This window comes from Anabrus simplex, chromosome 2 (genome assembly GCF_040414725.1).
Source record: "Anabrus simplex isolate iqAnaSimp1 chromosome 2, ASM4041472v1, whole genome shotgun sequence".
In the NCBI taxonomy this organism is placed as follows: Eukaryota; Metazoa; Arthropoda; class Insecta; order Orthoptera; family Tettigoniidae; genus Anabrus; species Anabrus simplex.
The window spans coordinates 609,639,966-609,662,214 of NC_090266.1; the positions used below are offsets into that span (position 1 = coordinate 609,639,966).

Here is a 22,249-nt window from a genome sequence, read left to right on the forward strand (position 1 = left end):
CTATACCTCAAGATGAAGAAGGGCAGTCATAAAAAGGCATGGTTGTGTTTGTATACTTGCCGAGTGTATCGGGCAGTACATTTGAAGCTTATATCTCTCCCTGTCAACAGACAGCTTCAATCAGAGTTTTACGAGATTTATCAGTAGAGGAGGTCGGCCATCTCTTGTAGATAGCGACAATGATACCATCTTCTCTGGCAATGATAATTCATGTAAGAAATTGGACTGAGATGCTATTAACCTTTACAGCCCTGCCAGAAGAATTACATGCATCCTGGTGAGGTGGTTGGTGGAAGCGGCTTACCGGAATACTGAAGAGAGTACTGCGCCTTGTTTTGGGTCGGACGTCAGTGGAGATCCAGACTATTTTGTGCGACTGTGAGGCCGTCATCATTGCTCGTCCCCTAACTTACGTGTCTCAAAATCCCAGCGATTTGACTCCTCCAACACGTAGTATGTTTCTACGGGACGTCGAAGAGATAGGAGTTCCAGATTTTGATTTAGTTGAATCCACTGATCTTAATAAGAGACTTGCCCACCGACAAAAGCTGCGAGAAGACCTCCGAGGAAGATTTCGTTCCGAGTACTTGGAACAGTTGACGTTGTGAGCCAATAAACAGCAGCATAGGCGGATTTCATTTGATGAAATAGTGTTGGTGGGAAATTCCAACACACAACGTGTAGACTGGCCTTTGGCAAGTGTTGTTGAACTCCAAAAGGGAACTGATGGTGAAACCAGACTGGTCAGAGTGAAGATATCAAGCGGCTTGCTTCCGAGACCAGTGCAAAGATTCTACCCTTTGGAATTGAAACTTGACCAACAGAGTGACATTGGACTCATCGACAGAAGATTTCGAAAGAAAGTGCTGAAGACTGGTCTACCCCAAGAGGAACCGTGACCAACGCCGAAGAGATTTCCAGCGAACTGGTTGAGACGAGATCTGGAAGGACGGTTCGTAAGCCTCTAAAACTGAACCTTTGATTGTTTTGTGTAAGCTATCGTTGGACTGACCGCCGTTAACTTAGGTGGGAGAAGATGTAGAAATAAGCCTCAGACCTGAGTAGTGACGATTATTGTTAACTGTGTTTTGTGCATAGAATTTCTTTGCATTTAGCTCTTCCTTTGTTGTAGTTTACAAGATGTCTTCCTTGTTAGAATTACTGTTTTCGACTATTAAGGAATTGTAGGCCTATCCGTGTTTTATTGTTTTTGTGAAGAGGCGAATAGGTTTAGTTTTCGTGTGTTTTGTGGCATTCTTCGTGAATATAACAGTGATTGAGGAATACTTTCCCACGCCTGCCTTCACTCTTCCTACATGCACTAAGCGAGTGCAACTGTAAAACTTTGGCTGCCGTAAAATACCTTAGTCAATTTCGGTTAGGATTTTAAGTTAAAAGACAAACAATAAGTTCCAGTATATTTCTGTCAAAACTATGCCTGTACGATTACGAAGCGTCACCGGGTGAAACCGTAAGTACATTGCTGTAGCTTCTGTTATGATGGTGTCGTGAACACCACTTTGGAAATGATAATGTGGTGAGGCTGCGATTAGTTATTCTTTTTGCAGCTGAGGTAATGAACGTATTCACCGGACACCACTGGATGTACAGTATAAGGTATCATGAAGAACGCCACTACAAAACTCAATGAACAAGTCTTGTTCATCCTAAATCCACTATTGCGTACAAGTGTTGACACTAGCCACAGTTCTTGTGACGTATTGTTTCACATCATCTAAAATCATCAGGAAGTAGAGGGCTGAAAGCTTGTCATTCACATATCCCAATAGAAAAGTTGCACTGCATCGGATCGGGGCTCCTTGGTAGCCAACCTGCGAGGGAGTCCTTGTCATCTGGTGCCAGAAGTGAATGAAGTGGGGGTAGGGGTGGGAAGGTTTAGGATAAGAGTGTTTTATACGATTATTAGGCATATTGAAAGGTAACACATTTTCTGGTTACAGCCTCTGCTGCAGAGCGAATCCGGTGTAATGGGAGTGTTTCGTTCATATAATTTTCTAACGTCCTGATCCTGTTGCAAGGAAAAGATTTCCTCTGTCCTGATGCAGTTGAGATATCAACCAGTTGATTATTATTTGGATATATGGACCTCTAGTCACTATGTTTTCTTAAAGAAATGAATAGGACCATACACCTTCGTGTGATTCCGAAAACCGTAAAAATATTGAGTGGGTCGTAAAGGCAATAATATTGTTACACCTTCGCGTGGGACACCGCATAGAACACATTAGTTCTCGGAGAACCCCGTAAATGCACTTCTGTTATCTGAATTTGAATTCTATTCACTCACTTTTCCACTGAAGTGGAAAGCAGGTGCGTTACTGCTCTTCTTCTGCCTCTTCATTACGTTGCTCCATTTCCATGCAGAAATCTCGACGTTTGGTTTTGTCTTCTTTATTTAGACACAGTATTACCTGCAATATGGAAGGAGTAATTTTCAGTTGCTTCTGCAAAATTTTCGAAACAGTTCGTCGTGGAATTGGTAATTCGTTGTTGTCGTCGTCGTGGTCTTCGTTAGTAAGCAGCAAGAACACGATCCTCTTGTGCTTGTTTGCCGAAGCATGTTCTAAAAATGTTTCACTCGGGGCGGACTTACGTAAAAGCACACAAGGCACTTTAAGGGCATAAGGACAATATTATGTGGGCGGAAAATCGTAAACTCGCCAATGTAAAATGGGAGTGGGAAGCTCAGTTTATGAAAACTGTAGGGAAAGTGTACAATTGTTTTATATGGAAAAATAAACAAACTAGAAAGCAAAAACATTGTAAATCAGGGCCTCTCAGAGTGCATGCACCAGTGCAGTGCGCTGTGCACGGTGCAAAAGACTACTTTGCTTAGTTGACCAGAGTGCAGACCCCCACTCCTCGATTTGGAGCAATAGCGCCGTCTCTCTCTTTCCCCACGCCTGTCTAGCTCGCTCCGCCTGTCTCCCTATTCCTTACTTGCTCCGTAGCGCTCCAAATTCGAGCTGAGTTGAGCCAAGCTTAGCCGAGTAGCCCAGAGACGAAGCGTTGGTTCGACCCGAGTGGGACCGATGCACTGTGCACAGGAACTCTGCGCCTCAGTTTGCACGCATGAGATTTAGGGCGTTTGAGAGGCCCTGTTGTAAATAGTAGTGCAGCGCAGATCCAGGAACAGACAAACTATTGGATGCATCATCAGCGATACTATTAATAATGCTGGCACCCTTGAAGTGGTAAGTCAACAAGGAGCACCCTCGGAAACTATGTGTAAAGATAGTGAGGGTAATAGAGGTGATGACTTAGATCCGGGTGTGGGTTTACACGACATTAATTTACATCTAAATACAAAAAATAGAAACATAATTATTGCGCCCTGTTGGATTTCTTTTCTTGTTTCACACCCTTGTATGTACAGTTGTTCAGAAAATTATTCATTCATTCATTCATTCATTGTTTTCCTATTTGTTCAGGATTCGTGCTTTTTCATGCTCCATAGTGGTCCTCTATAAGTAAATAGGGCATTTGCATAGTTTCCATCCATGTTTGCATTTTTTTTTTGCTATTTGCTTTACGTCGCACCGACACAGATAGGTCCTATGGCAACAATGGGATAGGAAAGGCCTAAGAATGGGAAGAAATCGGCCGTGGCCTTAATTAAGGTACAGCCCCAGCATTTGCCTGGTGTGAAAATGGGAAACCACGGAAAACCATCTTCAGGGCTGCCGACAGTGGGGTTCGAACTCACTATCTCCCGATTACTGGATACTGGCCGCACTTAAGCGACTGATGCTATCGAGCTCGGTCATCCATGTTTGAAATTGGTAACAAATCTGTCTTGGATATACCCAGTTGCAGCTGGACGACTATTACAATAGTTCTTGGTGTTCTGATTGTGAATGAGAAAGGAAGGCTTAGACAATAAGACTAATTTCAATTTATATAAGAAATTTATTTTTGGTTTTTTAAGTACATTTTTATAAAAGATCATTCAAGTATAAAATATAAAATAAATCGTTACAAAAAGTCATGGTTTCCTTCGCTAAAGTAATTAGTCACATAGCTAGGAAAAGTAAACAAAATCTTACAAGTTAAGGTACACAGAATACCTAATTACAGCATCGTAACTAACTACACTGCTAGGCTTGATCTCATATAAAACACACAGGTGAATTGACATCGGTGTATTGGGGAATGATGGCTATTCTTAGGAGACTGTTCTCACCCAATTTGAAATTCTATGAAGTGCAAAATATCCTTTGGGAACGGAGCATAATCACAGTATCGCACAGAGAATCATTGTGTCAAGTTGTCCCGTTTAATGGACACACAAGGTCAGCAATTTTATTGCTTTTTCAACCTCTCGTCATTTGTCTTCTATAACGCTCTACGAATTTATTTATTCTATTACTTAGGAGAAGTACACTTTATTATATAGAATGAATTAAGACTTAAAAGTGTATTTAACATTTCAGATCACTTTCTTGAGGATTCAGCACAAACTGAGTTTAGTAAACCTGACAAGTTAATGCATGCTTTAAGAGAGTCGATGTGCAAAGACTGGAGTTTATTCTATGAGGTACCTATATCTGACAGCCATGGGGGAGACGCTGCACATGGTTTGTTTACTAGGCACGAGTCTATTATTTGAATTCGGTTTCATGAGCAATTATCACACCTCTGAATAAGAATTCTTCCCAAAAAAGAAAACACTCTGCGTGCACTATCTTTAAAGATGCGAACAAGAATAAGCATTTCACTTGTCTGTTGCTTCATTGACATTAACTGCTATTATTAAAGGAAGGAACTACGAATTTTCTAATAATGGCCTATTTTATATGCAAACAAAAATAGGACATTAATGTGCACTGTGAAATCGGTTGTCACCTCTTAGAGATGTGTTTAGAGATACCATTTAAATTACCGTGTCATAGTTTCAGGGAACAATTTTCCTTTTTGCTGATGTCACCTTACTCATTTATCCGTTTCGTTGTATTTCATTAAATATTTCATGATATTCATCGTCATTACCTATGAATTTCGATGCAATGTAAGGACACGCAAGTAGAGGTTGGTGTAGTTCTCATGAGGTTGTGTAGAGGTGTTGTCAATGCAGTAACACTATTCAAACCAGGGAATTACGAGAACATACTTGTTTTCAAAGTGTCTGAACTCAGCGCTTGTCGATTAAAGATCATGAATATAAATATTAGGTTTATATTCTAAAATACGTGATCGGTCTCTCGCCAGATGACACAAACTTCGGCTGCTTTAGAGAAGGAAGATTAATAGCCCTATGCGTTATTAGTAGGGCCCGGATGTTTATGCAGTAATAGGTTAGAATGCAAACTTCCTGAAGCGAGTAACAAGTATAGTCTACCTTCACAAGGACTATGCTACGGGGTTTGCATAAACAATAGGGGTACGGCCCATCAAAACCCCTATAATTTATGTTACTCTTGCTACATTATGGAAGAGCGGGTGGCCGACACTTCCTACTAACCAAATTAGTTTGCAATCTAAGCGGTTACTGCATAAAAATCCGGGCCCTAGTTATTAGCCTGAACAGGATCCCCAGCTAAGCCAAGAAATCGCTGACAGGCATCTCGAGTTGGAGTTTACTTGCGGTAAAGGGAACAGGTCTATTCCACTTCTCCACCAGCCAATAATACTTGGTAATATATTCGGGTACATATTTCTTTCAATGTCGCTTAATATCTAAGATCTCACGGGATCTAAAATTTCAGTTGCACTATACCGTTGATTAGCACACGTTTACAATAGTAATACGTAGATCCTCTTTCAAGAAATTCAAGCTTACGTTCTCATTGTGATGAAGCTATACAGTTTTGAAGAGTTTGTTGGTGTATATATTTGAGGTGACTTTAGACATAATTTCTTGCTAAAAATGAGTGATTGAAAGGTCAATGTTACAAATCCACAAAACAGCGAAACATGATTTGAAGTTCGTGTTCATTAAGCATAGGCCTATGGTAGTGGAAGATGGGAATTAACGGATAATAATTAAAAAAGATTTAATTAAAGTCAATATGCGCCAGGTAATTGAAAAATGCTACGAGTGAAATATACAGTAACCGGTATATTTATGTTTCGTAAATCTAGAGAAGGCAAATGACAGAGTACGGAGGGAGAAGATGTTCGCCGTACTGGGGGACTATGGGATTAAGGGTAGATTATTAAAAGCAGTCAAAGGCATTTATGTTGACAATTGGGCTGCGGTGTGAATTGATGGTACAATGAGTTCGTGATTCCAGATCCTTAGAGGGATTAGACATGGCTATAATCTTTCACCCTTGTTGTTCATTGTTTACATGAATCATATACTGAACAGTATAAAGTGGTAGGAAGGAATTAAGTTAGGTAGAAATGTAGGACGTAATGTGAAAATATAATCGACCTATGCCGACGACTTAGTCTTAATGGCAGATTGTGCTGAAAGCCTGCAGTCGAATATCTTGGAACCTGAAAAAAGGTGCAGTATGATTAGCCTTCCCAATAATGACAGTAGGTAAGAAAGCTAAGAGAATTGAATGCCAGGTTGGGAATACAAAGCTGGAACAGGTAGATAATTTCAAGTATTTAAGATGTGTATTCTTCCAGGATGTAGAATAGGAAGTGAGCTTAAATCAAGTTGAAGCAAAGCTAATGCAGTTGCGATCAACAGTATTCTGTAAGAAGGAAGTCAGCTCCAGGAAGAAACTATCTTTACATCGGCCTGTTTTCAGACCAACTTTGATTTACGGGAGTGAAAGGTGGGTAGTCTCAGGATATCGTATTCATTCGTTAGAAGTAACAGACATGAAAGTAGCGAGAATGATCGCGGGTACAATCAGGTGGAACATTAGCAGGAGGCTACTCGGAATGTGGAGATAAAGGATAAGTTAGGAACGAACTCGATGGATGGTGCTGTACGCATAAACCGGCTTCGACGGTGGGATCATGCGAGCTGAGTGGAGGAAGATAGGTTACCTAGGAGAGTAATGGACTCAGTGAAGGACGGTAAGAGAAGTAGAGGAAGACCAAGACCACGATGATTAGATCCAGTTTCTAATGATTTAAAGATAAGTGGTATAGACCAAATCGAGGCCACAGAACTAGTTACAAGTAAAGAATTGTGGCGACGTTTAGTAAACATTCACAGAGGCTTGCAGACTGAACGCTGAAAGGAATAACCGTCTATAATGCAGATGTATGTATGTATGTAGGCCTATCATTAAAATATTAATTCCCTGTAGGCTACTCACAATTCTAACTTTAAAATAATTTTCCTACCCGATATATTAATATTAAAGTCACAAAATAAGATTAGAAATTTTAGATCGAACCAAGTACTTTCTTGTGTGACTTTTACACACTGGTTTATGCTCCGTAATCAAGGGTATTTCTTTCTCTGTAACTGTCGTTGAAACAGTTCTTGTGTTCATTCTCTGAACCAGTTAATCATGAGCGCGGGGTCTTGTTGCGAACACAAGTATGAACAATGATCGTGCATCTCCATCACTCCATGCATAAGACAGGTTTGAGGTAAAAATCTTCTTTGGTGAGAGCCACTCTTACACTTTCAGTCTGTAATATGGTTCAGTGCGGTCGACGAGTCCCAGTAGTACAGTCGGTTGTTCTTAATAGGGCCCTCCTCCGCCACCGCTTGGAGCTCCGTACTGGCCAGAGGGCGCTGACGGAGCAGCAGGAGCACCGTAGTTGGATCCAGGAGCCGATGCTGGGGGACCATAGTCAGAGCTTGGGGGCTGCGCTGGTGGGTAGCCTTCTTGCTTCTAAAACAAATCAGAAATATTTTCTCAAGTTTAAATCTTACCTTTTAAATTGGACTTGTCGCTAGTTGTGTAAGGTCGCGCTAACATAAGCGACGCAGGAAGGAAAGGACTAGGTTTGGGATAGTACAGCTTCGGCATTTGGTTGGGGTGAAAATGTGAAACCATCTAAATCTATATTTAGGGCTGCCGACCTACTGTCTCCTGAATATAAGTTTATTATTACCTCTGCGTAGCCAATTCTCCCGGCTATTGAATAAGACAAGAAAAGCTCATTCTGTTCTGAGGGAATAGAATTCAACTGGGAAATTAATTTAATATATTTGTAATATTAACTAAAATTTGAGTAAGTTATTTACACGACAATAGACGCTTATTAATATGTTGTTCAGTTGAGAGATTCAGCAAGCGCAATATGTTGATGAATGATGTTTGTTGATGTAGGGCCTAATTCTGGTTCAGCCTCTGTAATTTAGCTCCAAACATTACAGGTGGAAGTAAGTTATTAGAGCAATTGCATGTGAGAAATGTTGTTAGGAAGCCATCATTTATACCCATACTTATTTTATCCATTGTCTAATAACGTATCGACTAGTGGCAGAAGATAGGAAAGTCACCACTGCAGAGAGTTTCCCTTGTACAAATTGAGTGGTTGCGCCGTAAAACAGGAAATACCGTAGTTAAAAAGCAAAGCGAAGTCCTCTCATTACAGGTCATAAAGGAGAGGAAGGTAAACACTTCTACTATCTGTAACCGCACCTCTTAGTGGGAGAGAGGGGTTTGCTCTATGCTCGGCAATTTTTGCCCTAGGAATTAACTACCTATAGGTACTAATTTCTGGCGTAGATTCAGTGAATCCCAGGGCCATCTGCCTTTCCAGAAGCCAAAGTCTAGTTCTTAAATTTTCCCTGACTGGGATTAACCCACGTTCTTCCGGGCCTTTTCCTTAAAGCTTCGGCTAAAGAGTCCCGCCAGAAAAGACTTAGAACGTTATATTTTCACTATACACTCAATGTTATGTTTTTCAGCGTACAATCTGAAACTTGAAAGAGAAGTACTTCCCATTCATCACTAATCGAGCACACCCATCTATAAAGTACTCCTGCCATGATTTGTGGTATCCTTCAATTAACACTTCACAGAAGAAAGTGGAATCCGTGGCCTTAGTGCGATAGGGTCTCTTAAAGATCCGACTTATAAGAGAACCCTATGACTTTTCAAGTAATTTTGCTGGACTAAACGAAGCTTAACCTCACCTAAACAACAAAGATAGCCATTAAGAGTTAGTTGGCAACATGGCATGGTTATGAAGTTATTGGCTAATTTTCTGTCTCTCGGGGCTATGTAAATATATCATAATCGTTTGTAAGGCTTTCTTACCTGTGTCTTGTAGCGGATGAAGTAGACCTCGGGTTTGGATGGCTTGGTGGGTGCTGGTGTGGGGATGGTAATCTCTGGTGCCTCTTCTGGTTTCTTCACCAACACGTAGATAAGAGTCTTTTGCTCTGCTGGTGGTGCGATAGGTGGAATGTCAGGTACTGTAGGTGGTGGTGGGGTAGGAGCCTTGATGAACACTATCTTATAATGCTTCTGTGGGGGTGGGGGTGGTGGCAGGGCTTTCTTCGGAGCGTAGTAGGTGGGTTCTGGGGGTGGCACATGGACGTACACATGTTTGTGAATGACTGGAGCTTGCTGAGGGACGCCATACTGTGGCTGAGGGGCAGGCGCTCCATAGCTTCCACCTCCACCGCCACTACCTCCACCCACTGGAGCGGCATAACTGTCAAGGCCAAAACCACCTCCTCCACTAGGACCACCAAATCCACCTCCGCCAAAACCTCCGCCTCCTCCACCGATGTTTCCTGGCCGGGCATTGGCGAGGACCATCAAGGAGCTAAGAACCTGCATAGAAATACACGATATAAACACTTGGATCTTAACATCAACCTAAAACAATAACCACATAACATATGTTTCAACACGCTGTGTAAGAGTGAGATTTTGAGAAGCGTATACAGTTTAGAGCACAAACTATCCTAACTAATTGAAACCAAGGACTTTTCTGAATAATCAGTTTATTCGAATAATTAAATATGAGCATACATATGTTCTCAAAGGTTTGGTTACAATTTTATGAAGTGGAATAAGGATATTTAAATGCTAATAAATGAAAAAATCTCGAATTTACAGAAGCAAACAAAAGCAACGCTCGGCCTTCCCCATACCAGCCAGGAAGGCACTTTGGGGAGTGGAATGTAAATACTTCCGCTATTTTTTCTGTAACCTCGGCGCTATGTGTGATAAGAGTGTTTAGCTTCATGCTAATGGCCGTATTTTCTCCAGAAATTCACCTGATATTCATTTGTGATGTAGGCTGGGTGAACCTTGGGGCCATAGATCTCTCCAGAAGTAGAAGTGAGACTTCCTGACGGGTATCGAACATACACAACTCGCCATTACCGCCTGGCCAGGCAGACCCTACTGTCTCAAGTATTCAGAAAGAAACAACCATGTTAAGGGATAATAAATGTCGTATGGCTTTTAGTGCCGGGATATCCCAGAACGGGTTCGGCTCGCCAGGTGCAGGTCTTTCTATTTGACTCCCGTAGGATGAAATGATGAGGATGAAATGATGATGAAGACAACACATACACCCAGCCCCCGTGCCATTGGAATTAACCAATTAAGGTTAAAATTCCCGACCCGGCCGGGAATCGAACCCGGAACCCTGTGAACCGAAGGCCATTACGCTGACCGTTCAGCCAACGAGTCGGACATATTAAGGGAGTAAACATCTTACTTTCTCTTCTGCCGCGCACCCTCACGTAAATATTCGTCTAGAGCAGTGGTATTCAAAGTTTTAGATTGGCGTACCCCAAAAATCCAATTATTTTACCTTCGTGCCCCCGAAGTACGAGTACGTTGCGATTATACCAGAAATAACAAATGATCGTTGCTGGATGTCAAATAATATTAATTATAATTATCATCTTCCACAGTCCGCCTCTGTGGTGTAGTGGTTAGCGTGATTAGCTGCCACCCCCGGAGGCCCGGGTTCGATTCCCGGCTCTGCCACGAAATTTGAAAAGTGGTACGAGGGCTGGAACGGGGTCCACTCAGCCTCGGGAGGTCAACTGAGTAGAGGTGGATTCGATTCCCACCTCAGCCATCCTCGAAGTGGTTTTCCGTGGTTTCCCACTTCTCCTCCAGGCGAATGCCGGGATGGTACCTAACTTAAGGCCACGGCCGCTTCCTTCCCTCTTCCTTGCCTATCCCTTCCAATCTTCCCCATCCCTCCACAAGGCCCCTGTTCAGCAAAGCAGGTAAGGCCGCCTGGGCGAGGTACTGGTCATTCTCCCCAGTTGTATCCCCCGACCAAGAGTCTGAAGCTCCAGGACACTGCCCTTGAGGCGGTAGAGGTGGGATCCCTCGCTGAGTCCGAGGGAAAAGCCGAACCTGGAAGGTAAACAAATGATGATGATGATGATGATGATGATCTTCCACAGCTTACCCCGCTTGCTCGGGATCCCTGCGTGCACTGAGGCCGAGAATTTAACGTCGCATGCCCTTCTCGACACCACGGTCAGGCAAGCAGCTAAGCCGCTACACTACACTGCTCCCCAGTAATAACAATAATCATGACTAAGAAAGGAAGAAGCGCTGCCAGCCGTGACCTTGACCGTATCAGACTGGCGGCTGCAAGCACGGAAATCACTGTTAACAATGGTGATGGCGGGAAACACAGAGGGAAGTGCTTAACCGCTACAGTGGTTAACAGTTAACAATGTAATGTGGTGCTTTCACTTGCCAGCATTTCTCTCCCGCCAGGCGTGGAATCGTGTAGACATGTCGGGGAAAGCTCCATTGTCCTCGTCCCTGGTCTACTTCATCAAGATTAAAGTACTCTATCTTGGGGAACAGTGAACTCACATTAGCTGTGGTCTACGAGGAAGGATGCTCTGGTTTCTCCACCGAGTCTCATCGAAAGAAGTTGTATTAAAGCATGGATTTTCAAGCACTAATAGCTTAGAACGCGCGTATTTGGCAAGTAGCAAATGCGCCTAGCCCGCTCTACAAGACTTTTGGGGTTTCTGAAAGGGCCATTTCCCTAAATATATTTCCAAATCTCACTACAGAACCGTTGTCCATGCTAGAAGATACAGTACTTGCAACTCGCATATGTAAGTTTCCATTATAACCTATTATTATTATTATTATTATTATTATTATTATTATTATTATTATTATTATTATTATTATTATTATGTCCGACTTCGTGACTGAGTGGCCAGCATCTTGACTCTCGGGATAGGCGACCAGCGTTCGATTATTCTCCGGGCCATGGAATTTTAGTCTTAAAACGAATAATTCTCTTGGCTCAGGGATTGTGTTGTACCCAAGATTCTTGCTACTTGCACACTACATACACAACACTACCTCCATCACATTTAACGCACCTTTTCTTACACGGCGTCTGCCTCCCACTCTCAATGGAGCGTCTGATTTAAGAAATACTGCATCAGCTTAGCAGTAACCATACGAAATAATAATAATAATAATAATAATAATAATAATAATAATAATAATAATAATAATAATAATAATAATAATAATAATAATAATAATCAAACAAATCCTATGGCGCTACAGCTCTGATGGGCCTTGGCCTATCAAGCGACCACTGCTCAGCCCAAAGGCCTGTAGATTATGAGGTGATTCATGGTCAGTGTGATGAATCCTCTCGGTCATTTTTCTTGGTTTTCTAGACCGGGGTCGCCACCTCACCGTCAGGTAGCTCCTCAATTGTAATCTCATAGGCTGAGCGGATCTTGAACCGACCCTTTAGGTCCAGGTAAAAGTCCTTGACCTGGCTGGGAATCGAACTGAAGCCCTCCAGATACGAGGCAGGGACGCTACCCCTAGATCACGGGGCTGGAAGTAATAATAATAATAATAATAATAATAATAATAATAATAATAATAATAATAATAATAATAATAATAATAATGCAACCACGTGTCCTCATATCGAGGCGGTGCAGCTCTTTTCAGGCACACCCCCAATGGAGGTGAGCTGCATGTACCATTTCAACCACATACCAGCCCTCCTGCCATTCTTAATTTTCTGGCAGTATCGGTAATCGAACCCGGGCCTCCGAGGACGGCAGCTAATAACACTAACCGTTACGCTATGGAGGCGGATAATAATAATAATAATAATAATAATAATAATAATAATAATAATAATAATAATAATAATAATAATAACACATTGAATAGTACCAGTGGACCAATTTCCAAGGCCGTGCGTCAGCTGCTTTCTTGCAATCCATCCTATTTTCCAATCCAGTACGAAGATCTCATGGCTGAAGGCTTGGGTTTATCAACATCATATTGTGCACACTGTGGGCCCGGTAGAGTAAGGGTAGTATATCTCAGTATTTCCATTTCAGGAGCCCCCGGGTTCGATTATTGAATCTTCCAAGGACTTAATCTTGGACTAGGACTAGAATCGGGTTTATCAGCCTCGTGAGGTGAACTGAGAAGCTGTGAGAAGGGGCTGGAAAGTCAAGTAATACGGTTGATGATGTCGTTACGCTGACCGAGTTACACTAGCCACCTGGTTGGCAGGCCAAGGATTTTAGTTTAAATGTTACACCCTCCTCCTTAGGAAGGATCGTCATTTCGACTGTGGGCTTTTGTGTTTTAACGTTGCGCTAACTCAGTTTCTTGGCGACGATGGGACAGAAAAGGGCCCTAATACGGGAACAGCCCATCATTTGCATGGTGTGAAAACTGGAAACTACGGAAGACCCCTTCAGGGCTGTTCGAAACCACTACCTTCTGAATGCAAGATAACAGCTCTACTGTCCGAACCATGCAGCCAGCTCACTCGGTGACAGTGGGCTTGAACTAACTGTTGCTAGTTGGAAGGTGTAGCCCATGGTTAATGGTGGTGAATGTTGTTTTAAGGGTCAGTTCTTTTTAATAATTAAATGGAAAGAAAAAAGAAAAATAATCATGATAATTTGCTTTACGTCGCACCGATACATAACTTATAAGCCTTTATTATTACAAGTTGTTTTACATCGCACCGACTCAGATAGGTGTTATGGCGACGATGGGATAGGAAGGGGCTAGGGTGGGAAGGAAGCGGCCGTGGCCTTAATTAAGGTACAGCCCCAGCATTTGTCTGGTGTGAAAATGGGAAACCACGGAAAACCATCTTCAGGGCTGCCGACAGTGGGGTTCGAACCCACTATCTCCCGAATATACTGGATACTGGCCGCACTTAAGCGACTGCAGCTATCGAGCTCGGGTCATATAGATCTTATGGGAACGATGAGATAGGAAAGAACTGGAACTAGGGAGGAAGAGACCTTGGCCTTAAGGTAGCCCTAGTATTTGCTTGGTATGAAAATGGGAAACCACGGAAAACCATCTTCCTGGCTGCCGACAGGGGGGTTTGAACCCACTGTCTCCCGAATGCAAGCTGACAGCTACGACATCCAAACTGCGTAATAACTCTCTCGGTATGATATATATATATCTTTGCTACAATCCAATTACAAGTGGACGGCAAGTACCCTTCATACTTCTGCCCAGTTACTAGGAAATAAAACTCGGTTCTCTCAAATAACTGAGGTGGTTAGGCTTCTTACAGGTACACCGCCTTGAGGGGGGAATAGCTACATATACACTATTGTACAAATTAATGTGAGCGTAATGAACAAATGCGTCCGACTCGTTGGCTGAATGGTCAGCGTACTGCCGTTCGGTTCAGAGGATCCCGGGTTCGATTCCCAGCCGGGTCGGGGATTTTAATCGCTTCTGATTAATTCTTCTGGCTCGGGGACTGGGTGTTTGTGTATGTACGAATACTTCCTCCTCATATTCAGACAACCACCGCAGAACACGCAATACTGATTACATCCCTCCGTATAGGGTTGGCGTCAGGAAGGGCATCCGTCCGTAAAACAGAACCAAGTCCACATGTGCGACGCAGTTCGCACCCGCAACCCCACAGGTGCGGGAAAAAGCGTTAGAAAAAGAAGAAGTGAAGTAATGAACAAATGCATTGTTGATGTATTTTTAAAACTGAATACAAGTTATTTTATAGGCGTGTTGAGTGGCTCAGACGGTTGAGGATCCGGCCTTCTGACCCCAACTTGGCAGGTTCGATCCTGGCTCATTCCGGTGGTATTTGAACATGCTCAAATACGTCAGCCTCGTGTCGGTAAAAGAACTCCCGCAAGACTAAATTCCGGCACCTCGGCGTCTCCGAAAACCGTAAAAGTAGTTAAGTGGGACATAAAGCAAATAACATTATTATTATTATTATTATTATTATTATTATTATTATTATTATTATTATTATTATTATTATTATTATTATTATTATTATTATTATTATTATTATTATATCGTCTATACCATGTTGTGCTTTAATAAACAGGGCCGAGGAAGGTATCATCAAACCACAGGTCCATCACGACACATCACTTCAACCTTTACTTGATAATCACCCATTCTCTCTTGACTTACGACCTTACGAATTTCAAAGCCAGTTCAAGCCCTCAAACCCATGTCTTGTCATGAATTCTCCCTCTTGCTTTCTCATGTGTTAGGGACAAAGCCCGCCCTAGAGCCTGCCTCTTACACGGAGGGCCCGGATTCCATTCCCGGGCAAGTAAGGGATTTCTGCCTGAATCTAGGGACTGGTTCGATGTCCACTCAGCCTACGTGAAAACAATTGAGGAGCTACAGTATCTGACAGTAAGATAGCAGCCCCGGTCTAGAAAGGTAAGAATAACAGCCGAGAGGATTAGGCGCCCTGACCACGCGTCTGCAGGTCTTGGGGATCATCAGGTCTGTCGTGCCATGAGCTTTATTTGTTTGCTTGTTCGTTCGTTCTGATGGTTAAGGACATTAATGTCTCAGCCTCGTGAGTGAACTGAGGATCTGCGTGATGGATATACTACTACTAATACTGGACTGAGAGACCAGGATGACTGTGTGTTAACACGTTCCTCACGGCTTCCTATGACGATGATAACTGCGGCTTACGTTCGCTTATTAATTGTTGTTTCATTTTCAATCTTGGGATATTGCAGTCCTTAATTTCCTATTCGCACCACGTACATGAATTGTGTCTGATGACTGTGTTCCTGTCTGTTCTTCTGTGTATGTTAACTCGAGCTAAGATAGGTCTTGAGGGTGATACCATTAGAGCATTTCATACCCATCCAATTGGTTACCATACTCAATGTTGCTTAACTTCAGGGCTCCCACTAGGTTCGTGTTTCGGTAAACTTACACAATACCATGCGCTCATTCTTTTTTTTACTGGAAGCAGGCTGGGGATCTTCAGTACAATGACTTGATTACCACAATGACCCTACATCTACAATAGTGCTGATATTCATTGCTCCTCAAGCTAACAATAGTGTGTCATATTTATTCTGTCGTGAGACTTTGCTTTTAAACTGAATAGTTATTAATTTCACGTACAGTGACACAAGGACCGAACGTTAGTGGGCTGAAAGACTTGGCAACAGTCGGTGATTCCCCACAGATTTTTGTTTCTGACGACAAGATGACCGCGAAAACGCAGCAAGGGGCATGTCCTTTGGCATTATAACCATTTTCTTTTCTTGACACGGGGTGAGCGTCACTGTTTTTGCCGTCATTTCATACCACATAGCTCCTCAGCAAGGTGGGGAGAGAGCCATGTTTCTGGTAAGTTCTTTATTTTGAGAAAAAGTCCTAACCAGCATCTGAATTTGGACTTGGGACCACCCAGAGAGCAATTAGACATCCCTATGTCTAGGTCATTCTGGGTATGGCTGATTGAACATATCACATGAGATACCAGATTTTGTTTTGCTTGGATACTTTCTTCTACTTCTGCCGCTTTCCCCCCCCCCATAAGCTTGGCCCTATTTTACGGTTGGATGCCCTTCCCAACGCCAACACTACTACGTGTTGTTGTGTATGAATGAAGAGATTTGTATTGAGACGAACACGCACACACCCAGTCCTCGAGCTAGAATATATAATCAAACGCGGCTAGAATTTCTGACACGGCCGGGCATTAATTAAACACGAGGCCCTCTGAAACGAAGACCTTTCCGCCAAGGCGCCTGACAATTGACAGATTCTTTTCGCCGAATATTTGCACATTTCTCCTTGAGAATGAAAGAGAGAAGGTGGGGTTCTCAGGTATTCATTTCATATTGGAAGTCCTGTGTGTTACATAGTTGCTCTCCGTTGTAGAGTTACGACTGGATATCTTATTGAAATAATAATAATAATAATAATAATAATAATAATAATAATAATAATAATAATAATAATAATAATAATAATAATAATAATAATAATAATAATAATAATAATAATAATAATAATAATAATAATTCCGTAGTTTAAATAGTCAATCGGTTTATCAAACTTATCAAACGTGGCCGCAGAAATACAGAAATATTTTGCCCGTCAATCTGATGGAGACATTAAAATATCTGTAGTTCTCTGCACCTGTAGAATTAGGTCTATGTGCAAGTTCCCCAAAGGAAGTTCAGTGAAAATTTAGAAAGTAGCCTTAAGTAGACTTTTATTGTGCTTGATGATTATGTATACGTGCAATTATAGTGCCAGATGAGACATATGTGAGCAAAGTATTATTATTATTATTATTATTATTATTATTATTATTATTATTATTATTATTATTATTATTATTATTATTATTATTATTATTATTATTATTATAAATGTGAAAAGTCTTCTCGTAATTTAATATTGCAACGGAATCAGAATAAAAGGTGGTTGAATACCGTATCTTATTTTTAAGTCATTGCTCCAAACCTTTTTGGCTTGTGTATTTGCGTGGCGTGGTTCTGAAAGAGACTCGGGAAGAAAACGCCACTCTAATAGCTAGTGAGACGGGTCTGCACGGTCTTCTAATGTGACTTATCATAATGTGCACGGCTGTAAACCCAGGTGTTTGTATTACGTCCTCTCCAAGGGTTAAGTGAGATTGTGTGTACAAGGAAAGGACTCTATTTAGAACACGAATCTTGGACGTGCTATCAGAGCAGGAGAAACCTCACTGGCCCAGAGATTACGTTACAATTGGGAACACTTGATAAACATACGAGGGTGAAAGCGAGCACTTCGTCCTCACTTTAATGAAACTTTCTCCCTCGAGGTAAGTAAATACTGTACACTCCACAATGATCATCAGATTGCAGATTTCTCTCCCTGTAGGTGGCTTCCACGAGTGTACTGAAGTTGTTCATTGACCTACTAGTTTGCGTGGTGCATGACGGTACATGACGTGATGAACCGTCTCGTATTGTACGAAACAGTCCCATAATTTCAGGTCTTGTCTAGATAAATGTAATACTTTTGTGGGGAGGTTTGAATGTCCTCTGAGGTTCGGTGTTCTCAGCTAGGCCTTATGTTAGCCTCATGTTCGAAAAAGAAAAGATTTCATGAAAAATAAGAAGGAAAGCAGCACGATTTGTTATGTATGATTTCTGAAAAAAGAGTATTGTTACGAAATTGTTGCAAACTTTGGGCTGGGTAGACATAGGAGTAAGGAGAGGAGCTGCTCGTCTAAGCGGGATGTTCCGAGCTGTCAGGGGAGAGCTGACGTGGAATGACATTAGTAGACGAATAACCTCGTGTGGAATTTTTAAAATGAGGTGAGATCATGATATGACGATAAGGTTGGAATTCAAGAAGACAAACTGGGACAAATATTTATTTGCAGAATGAGGAATTAAGGACTGAATAATTCATCAAAGGAAATTTCGATAAATTTCCAAGTTCATTGGAATCATTTAAGGAAAAGCCAGGTAAACGATTCATAGGGTATCTTCCAAATGAGCGAGAGCCCTAAATGCAGATCAATGATTGATTGATTGATTGATTGATTAATTCATAAAGAGAAGAGATGAATGTCTTTGGACTTGTTGAATACTAAGTGAGTCGACTTTAGTAACACAGTCTGTTGTTCGTTCGCCTTCTGTTCAAGATCATGGGTTCTGTCCCAGCTGAAGTCAGTAGCAATTATAGATATTGAAATTCAACAAGTTTGTGTCATTGAACTCCAACAATTTTTTGTATTCCTGCGGGAGGACATTTTGACACCCCGGCATCTACTAAGACCGTTAGGAATTAAAATGTAGGCTGAACGTTATTATTATTATTATTATTATTATTATTATTATTATTATTATTGATGTGAAATCTTTGTAACTAAAAAACGATCTTACACCAAAGCCTTTGAAAGCTAACGTAATGAAAATTCGTGTCCTCGTATTCCTTGAGGAACTTACCAAGGGAGAAGAGCTGAGTTGGTCTTTTCAAGCACATACCAAACCCCTGCCAATCTTAAATGTCTGATAGAATCAGGAATTGAGCTCAGGCCTCTGAGGACGGCAGTTAATAGCGTTAACCGTTATATTACTAACGTGGAGGGAAGATAATACTCTCATGTTCGGTGCTCGGAGCTTAGTGGTCATTCCTCTTTCGATGTAGCATGCATTTGTGTTCTCCAAGTTTCGATACTTCAACTGAAAGGTATTTTAGTCATGAGCAAATTCTGGTCTATAGAGAAAACTCAACTCTAATTGTTAAGTGCAATCCCGAATTAAGTTGCCTAAAATTTTGTGATTATATTCGTGTAATTGTTAATATTCTGAAGAGAATTCACTCTGTCGAGTAGTAAATGTAATAATTGCACATCTGTTGAAGTTTTAAAGTAGGTAGCCTAATGATTCACATTCTGAATTCAAATTGAAATCGTTATTAAAACCCTGTTATCTTTAGTATGTAAGCCTTAGTGATCATCATCATCATCATCATCATCATCATCTGCTTACCCTCCAGGGTCGGCTTTTCCCTCGGACACAGCGAGGGATCCCACCTCTACCGCCTCAAGGGCAGTGTCCTGGAGCTTCAGACTCTTGGTCGGGGGATACAACTGGGGAGTATGACCAGTACCTCGCCCAGGCGGCCTCACCTGCTATGCTGAACAGGGGCCTTGTGGAGGGATGGGAAGATTGGAAGGGATAGGCAAGGAAGAGGGAAGGAAGCGGCCGTGGCCTTAAGTTAGGTACCATCCCGGCATTCGCCTGGAGGAGAAGTGGGAAACCACGGAAAACCACTTCCAGGATGGCTGAGATGGGAATCGAACCCACCTCTACTCAGTTGACCTCCCGAGGCTGAGTGGACCCCGTTCCAGCCCTCGTACCACTTTTCAAATTTCGTGGCAGAGCCGGGAATCGAACCCGGGCCTCCGGGGGTGGCAGCTAATCACGCTAACCACTACACCACAGAGGCGGACCTTAGTGATCAACTGCCCTTTAATTGATCTTCAAAGAGATTGTAGCTGTACAATAGAGTTCTTTGAAAACTATCTCTGCTAGAGCAGCCGGCACAGAGCTCAACAACGATTAACACGAAAGTGACTTATCTTTCCGTGTTGTAACCTTACTGTCACTATATGACTGCTATTATTTTACTCAGTAGATCATAAAGTGATCAAATCAAATAACTGAAGAGAACGTCCTCATGGTTTCAGTGTTGTATTGTCTCATCTGGAATTGGAGAATAGGGGCTGCCTGGCCGAGGTGGTAAAGGCGTGCTCGGTTCGCTCGGAAGGACGTGGGTTTGAATCCACGTCAAGAAGTCGTAAAATTTAAGAAACGAGATTTCCACTTCCGGAGGTGCATATGGCCCTGAGGTTCACTCAGCCTACAGCAAAAATGAGTACCAGGTTAATTCCTGGGGGCAAAGGCGGCCGGGCGTAGAGCTAACCACTCTACTTCATCAAGCGTCGAGGTTAACAGTGGTGGAAGCCACTCGCCATGTTTCCTTACTTTATTGTTTATTTGTTTATTTATCATCAACAGAGTTATTAATTCCACTCCTCCAAGGGCCTTCATGGCCTGTACGGAGGTGACTTTGCTTTGCTTTTGTCATTGGAGAATTAATAACTCTGTTGATGATAAATAAACAAATAAACAATAAAGTATGAAGAAAGGAAACGTGGCGAGTGGCGTAAATAAGCATCAGTAATCAGTACAGCTTTGTAGAATGACTCACTACCGGTATAATACTGTCTTCAAAGAGGTAAAAACTTCCTTCAGTTGATTCTAGTTATTTCTGGGATTGCTGGAGCCACTCGGGTTCATTTTAGGTTTGACTAGAGGTTTAAGACTGGATGCCCTTCCTGACGCCACGTGCTTCTTGAAACGAAAATCTCAACCCAGAATCGTCCGGATGGGAAGCCGGCAGCTAAGCCGACCGAGCTACTCAGCCTGGCTGTTATTATGACCTAAGTATATTATTCTCGGTCCGCCTCTGTGGTGTAGTGGTTAGCGTGATTAGCTGCCACCCCCGGAGGCCCGGGTTCGATTCCCGGCTCTGCCACGAAATTTGAAAAGTGGTATGAGGGCTGGAACGGGGTCCACTCAGCCTCGGGAGGTCAACTGAGTAGAGGTGGGTTCGATTCCCACCTCAGCCATCCTGGAAGTGGTTTTCCGTGGTTTTCCACTTCTCCTCCAGGCGGATGCCGGGATGGTACCTAACTTAAGGCCACGGCCGCTTCCTTCCCTCTTCCTTGCCTATCCCATCCAGTCTTCCCATCCCTCCCCAAGGCCCCTGTTCAGCATAGCAGGTGAGGCCGCCTGGGCGAGGTACTGGTCATACTCCCCAGTTGTATCCCCCGACCAAGAGTCTGAAGCTCCAGGACACTGCCCTTGAGGCGGTAGAGGTGGGATCCCTCGCTAAGTCCGAGGGAAAAACCGAACCTGGAGGGTAAACAAATGATGATGATGATGATGATGATGATATTATTCTCGGCCTAGTGTGATGAGCCCATGTCAGTAGTTTGTCCTATGTGCAACTTCCCAAGTTCCAATGAGCGTTCGAGCACTCCATACCGGAGACTTGACTGCGGGACTACGTAACTCAAGTTGATAATGAGTTCGATCCCGATGGATTGATATATTGGGATTAAATCCCACTCAAATGCACTGAACGAGGTCTGAGTGGGAACAATTCTAATAAGATGGTGATCGCACTCTCTGCTGTCAACTCAACACCAATCTCCCTCCATCCCCACAACTTTCACAGGAAGTACATTCCGGTTATCGGCTGTTGTATGCATTGTGTTCTATTGAAATCACAAGTATTACCGTATAAAGTTAGTGGTCATTATTTAAGAGACTGAAAAACTGTTATCGAAGTTACTGATTAAAAGAAAAATACATAAAAATTATCTCGGCACCGGCCATGAAGGTCCTTGGAGGAATCTAATATAAGGTTTACACTATCCATATCCTCAGCACTGAGCGGGATAGTTTGGCTCTAATGGCCTTCGCTCCCAGAAATTAACATTTCTGCTGTAGGCTGTGTTAACCCCAATGTTGATGATAATAATGTTATTGGTTTTACGTCCCACTAAC

General features: G+C 42.4%; 1 protein-coding gene across 1 annotated transcript in view; it reads right to left on the reverse strand.

The window, feature by feature from the left end:
• Nucleotides 1-7,619: 7,619 nt before the first annotated feature.
• LOC136863614 (WAS/WASL-interacting protein family member 3-like) overlaps nt 7,620-22,249 on the reverse strand; it is a 93,251-nt gene continuing 78,621 nt past the window's right edge. Inside the window, exons 2-3 of the mRNA XM_068226015.1 lie at nt 9,150-9,716; nt 7,620-7,772 (exon numbers count right to left, since the gene is read on the reverse strand). Of these exons, the coding sequence (XP_068082116.1) occupies nt 7,620-7,772; nt 9,150-9,716 (720 nt within the window). The remainder of the gene's footprint in view (nt 7,773-9,149; nt 9,717-22,249) is intronic.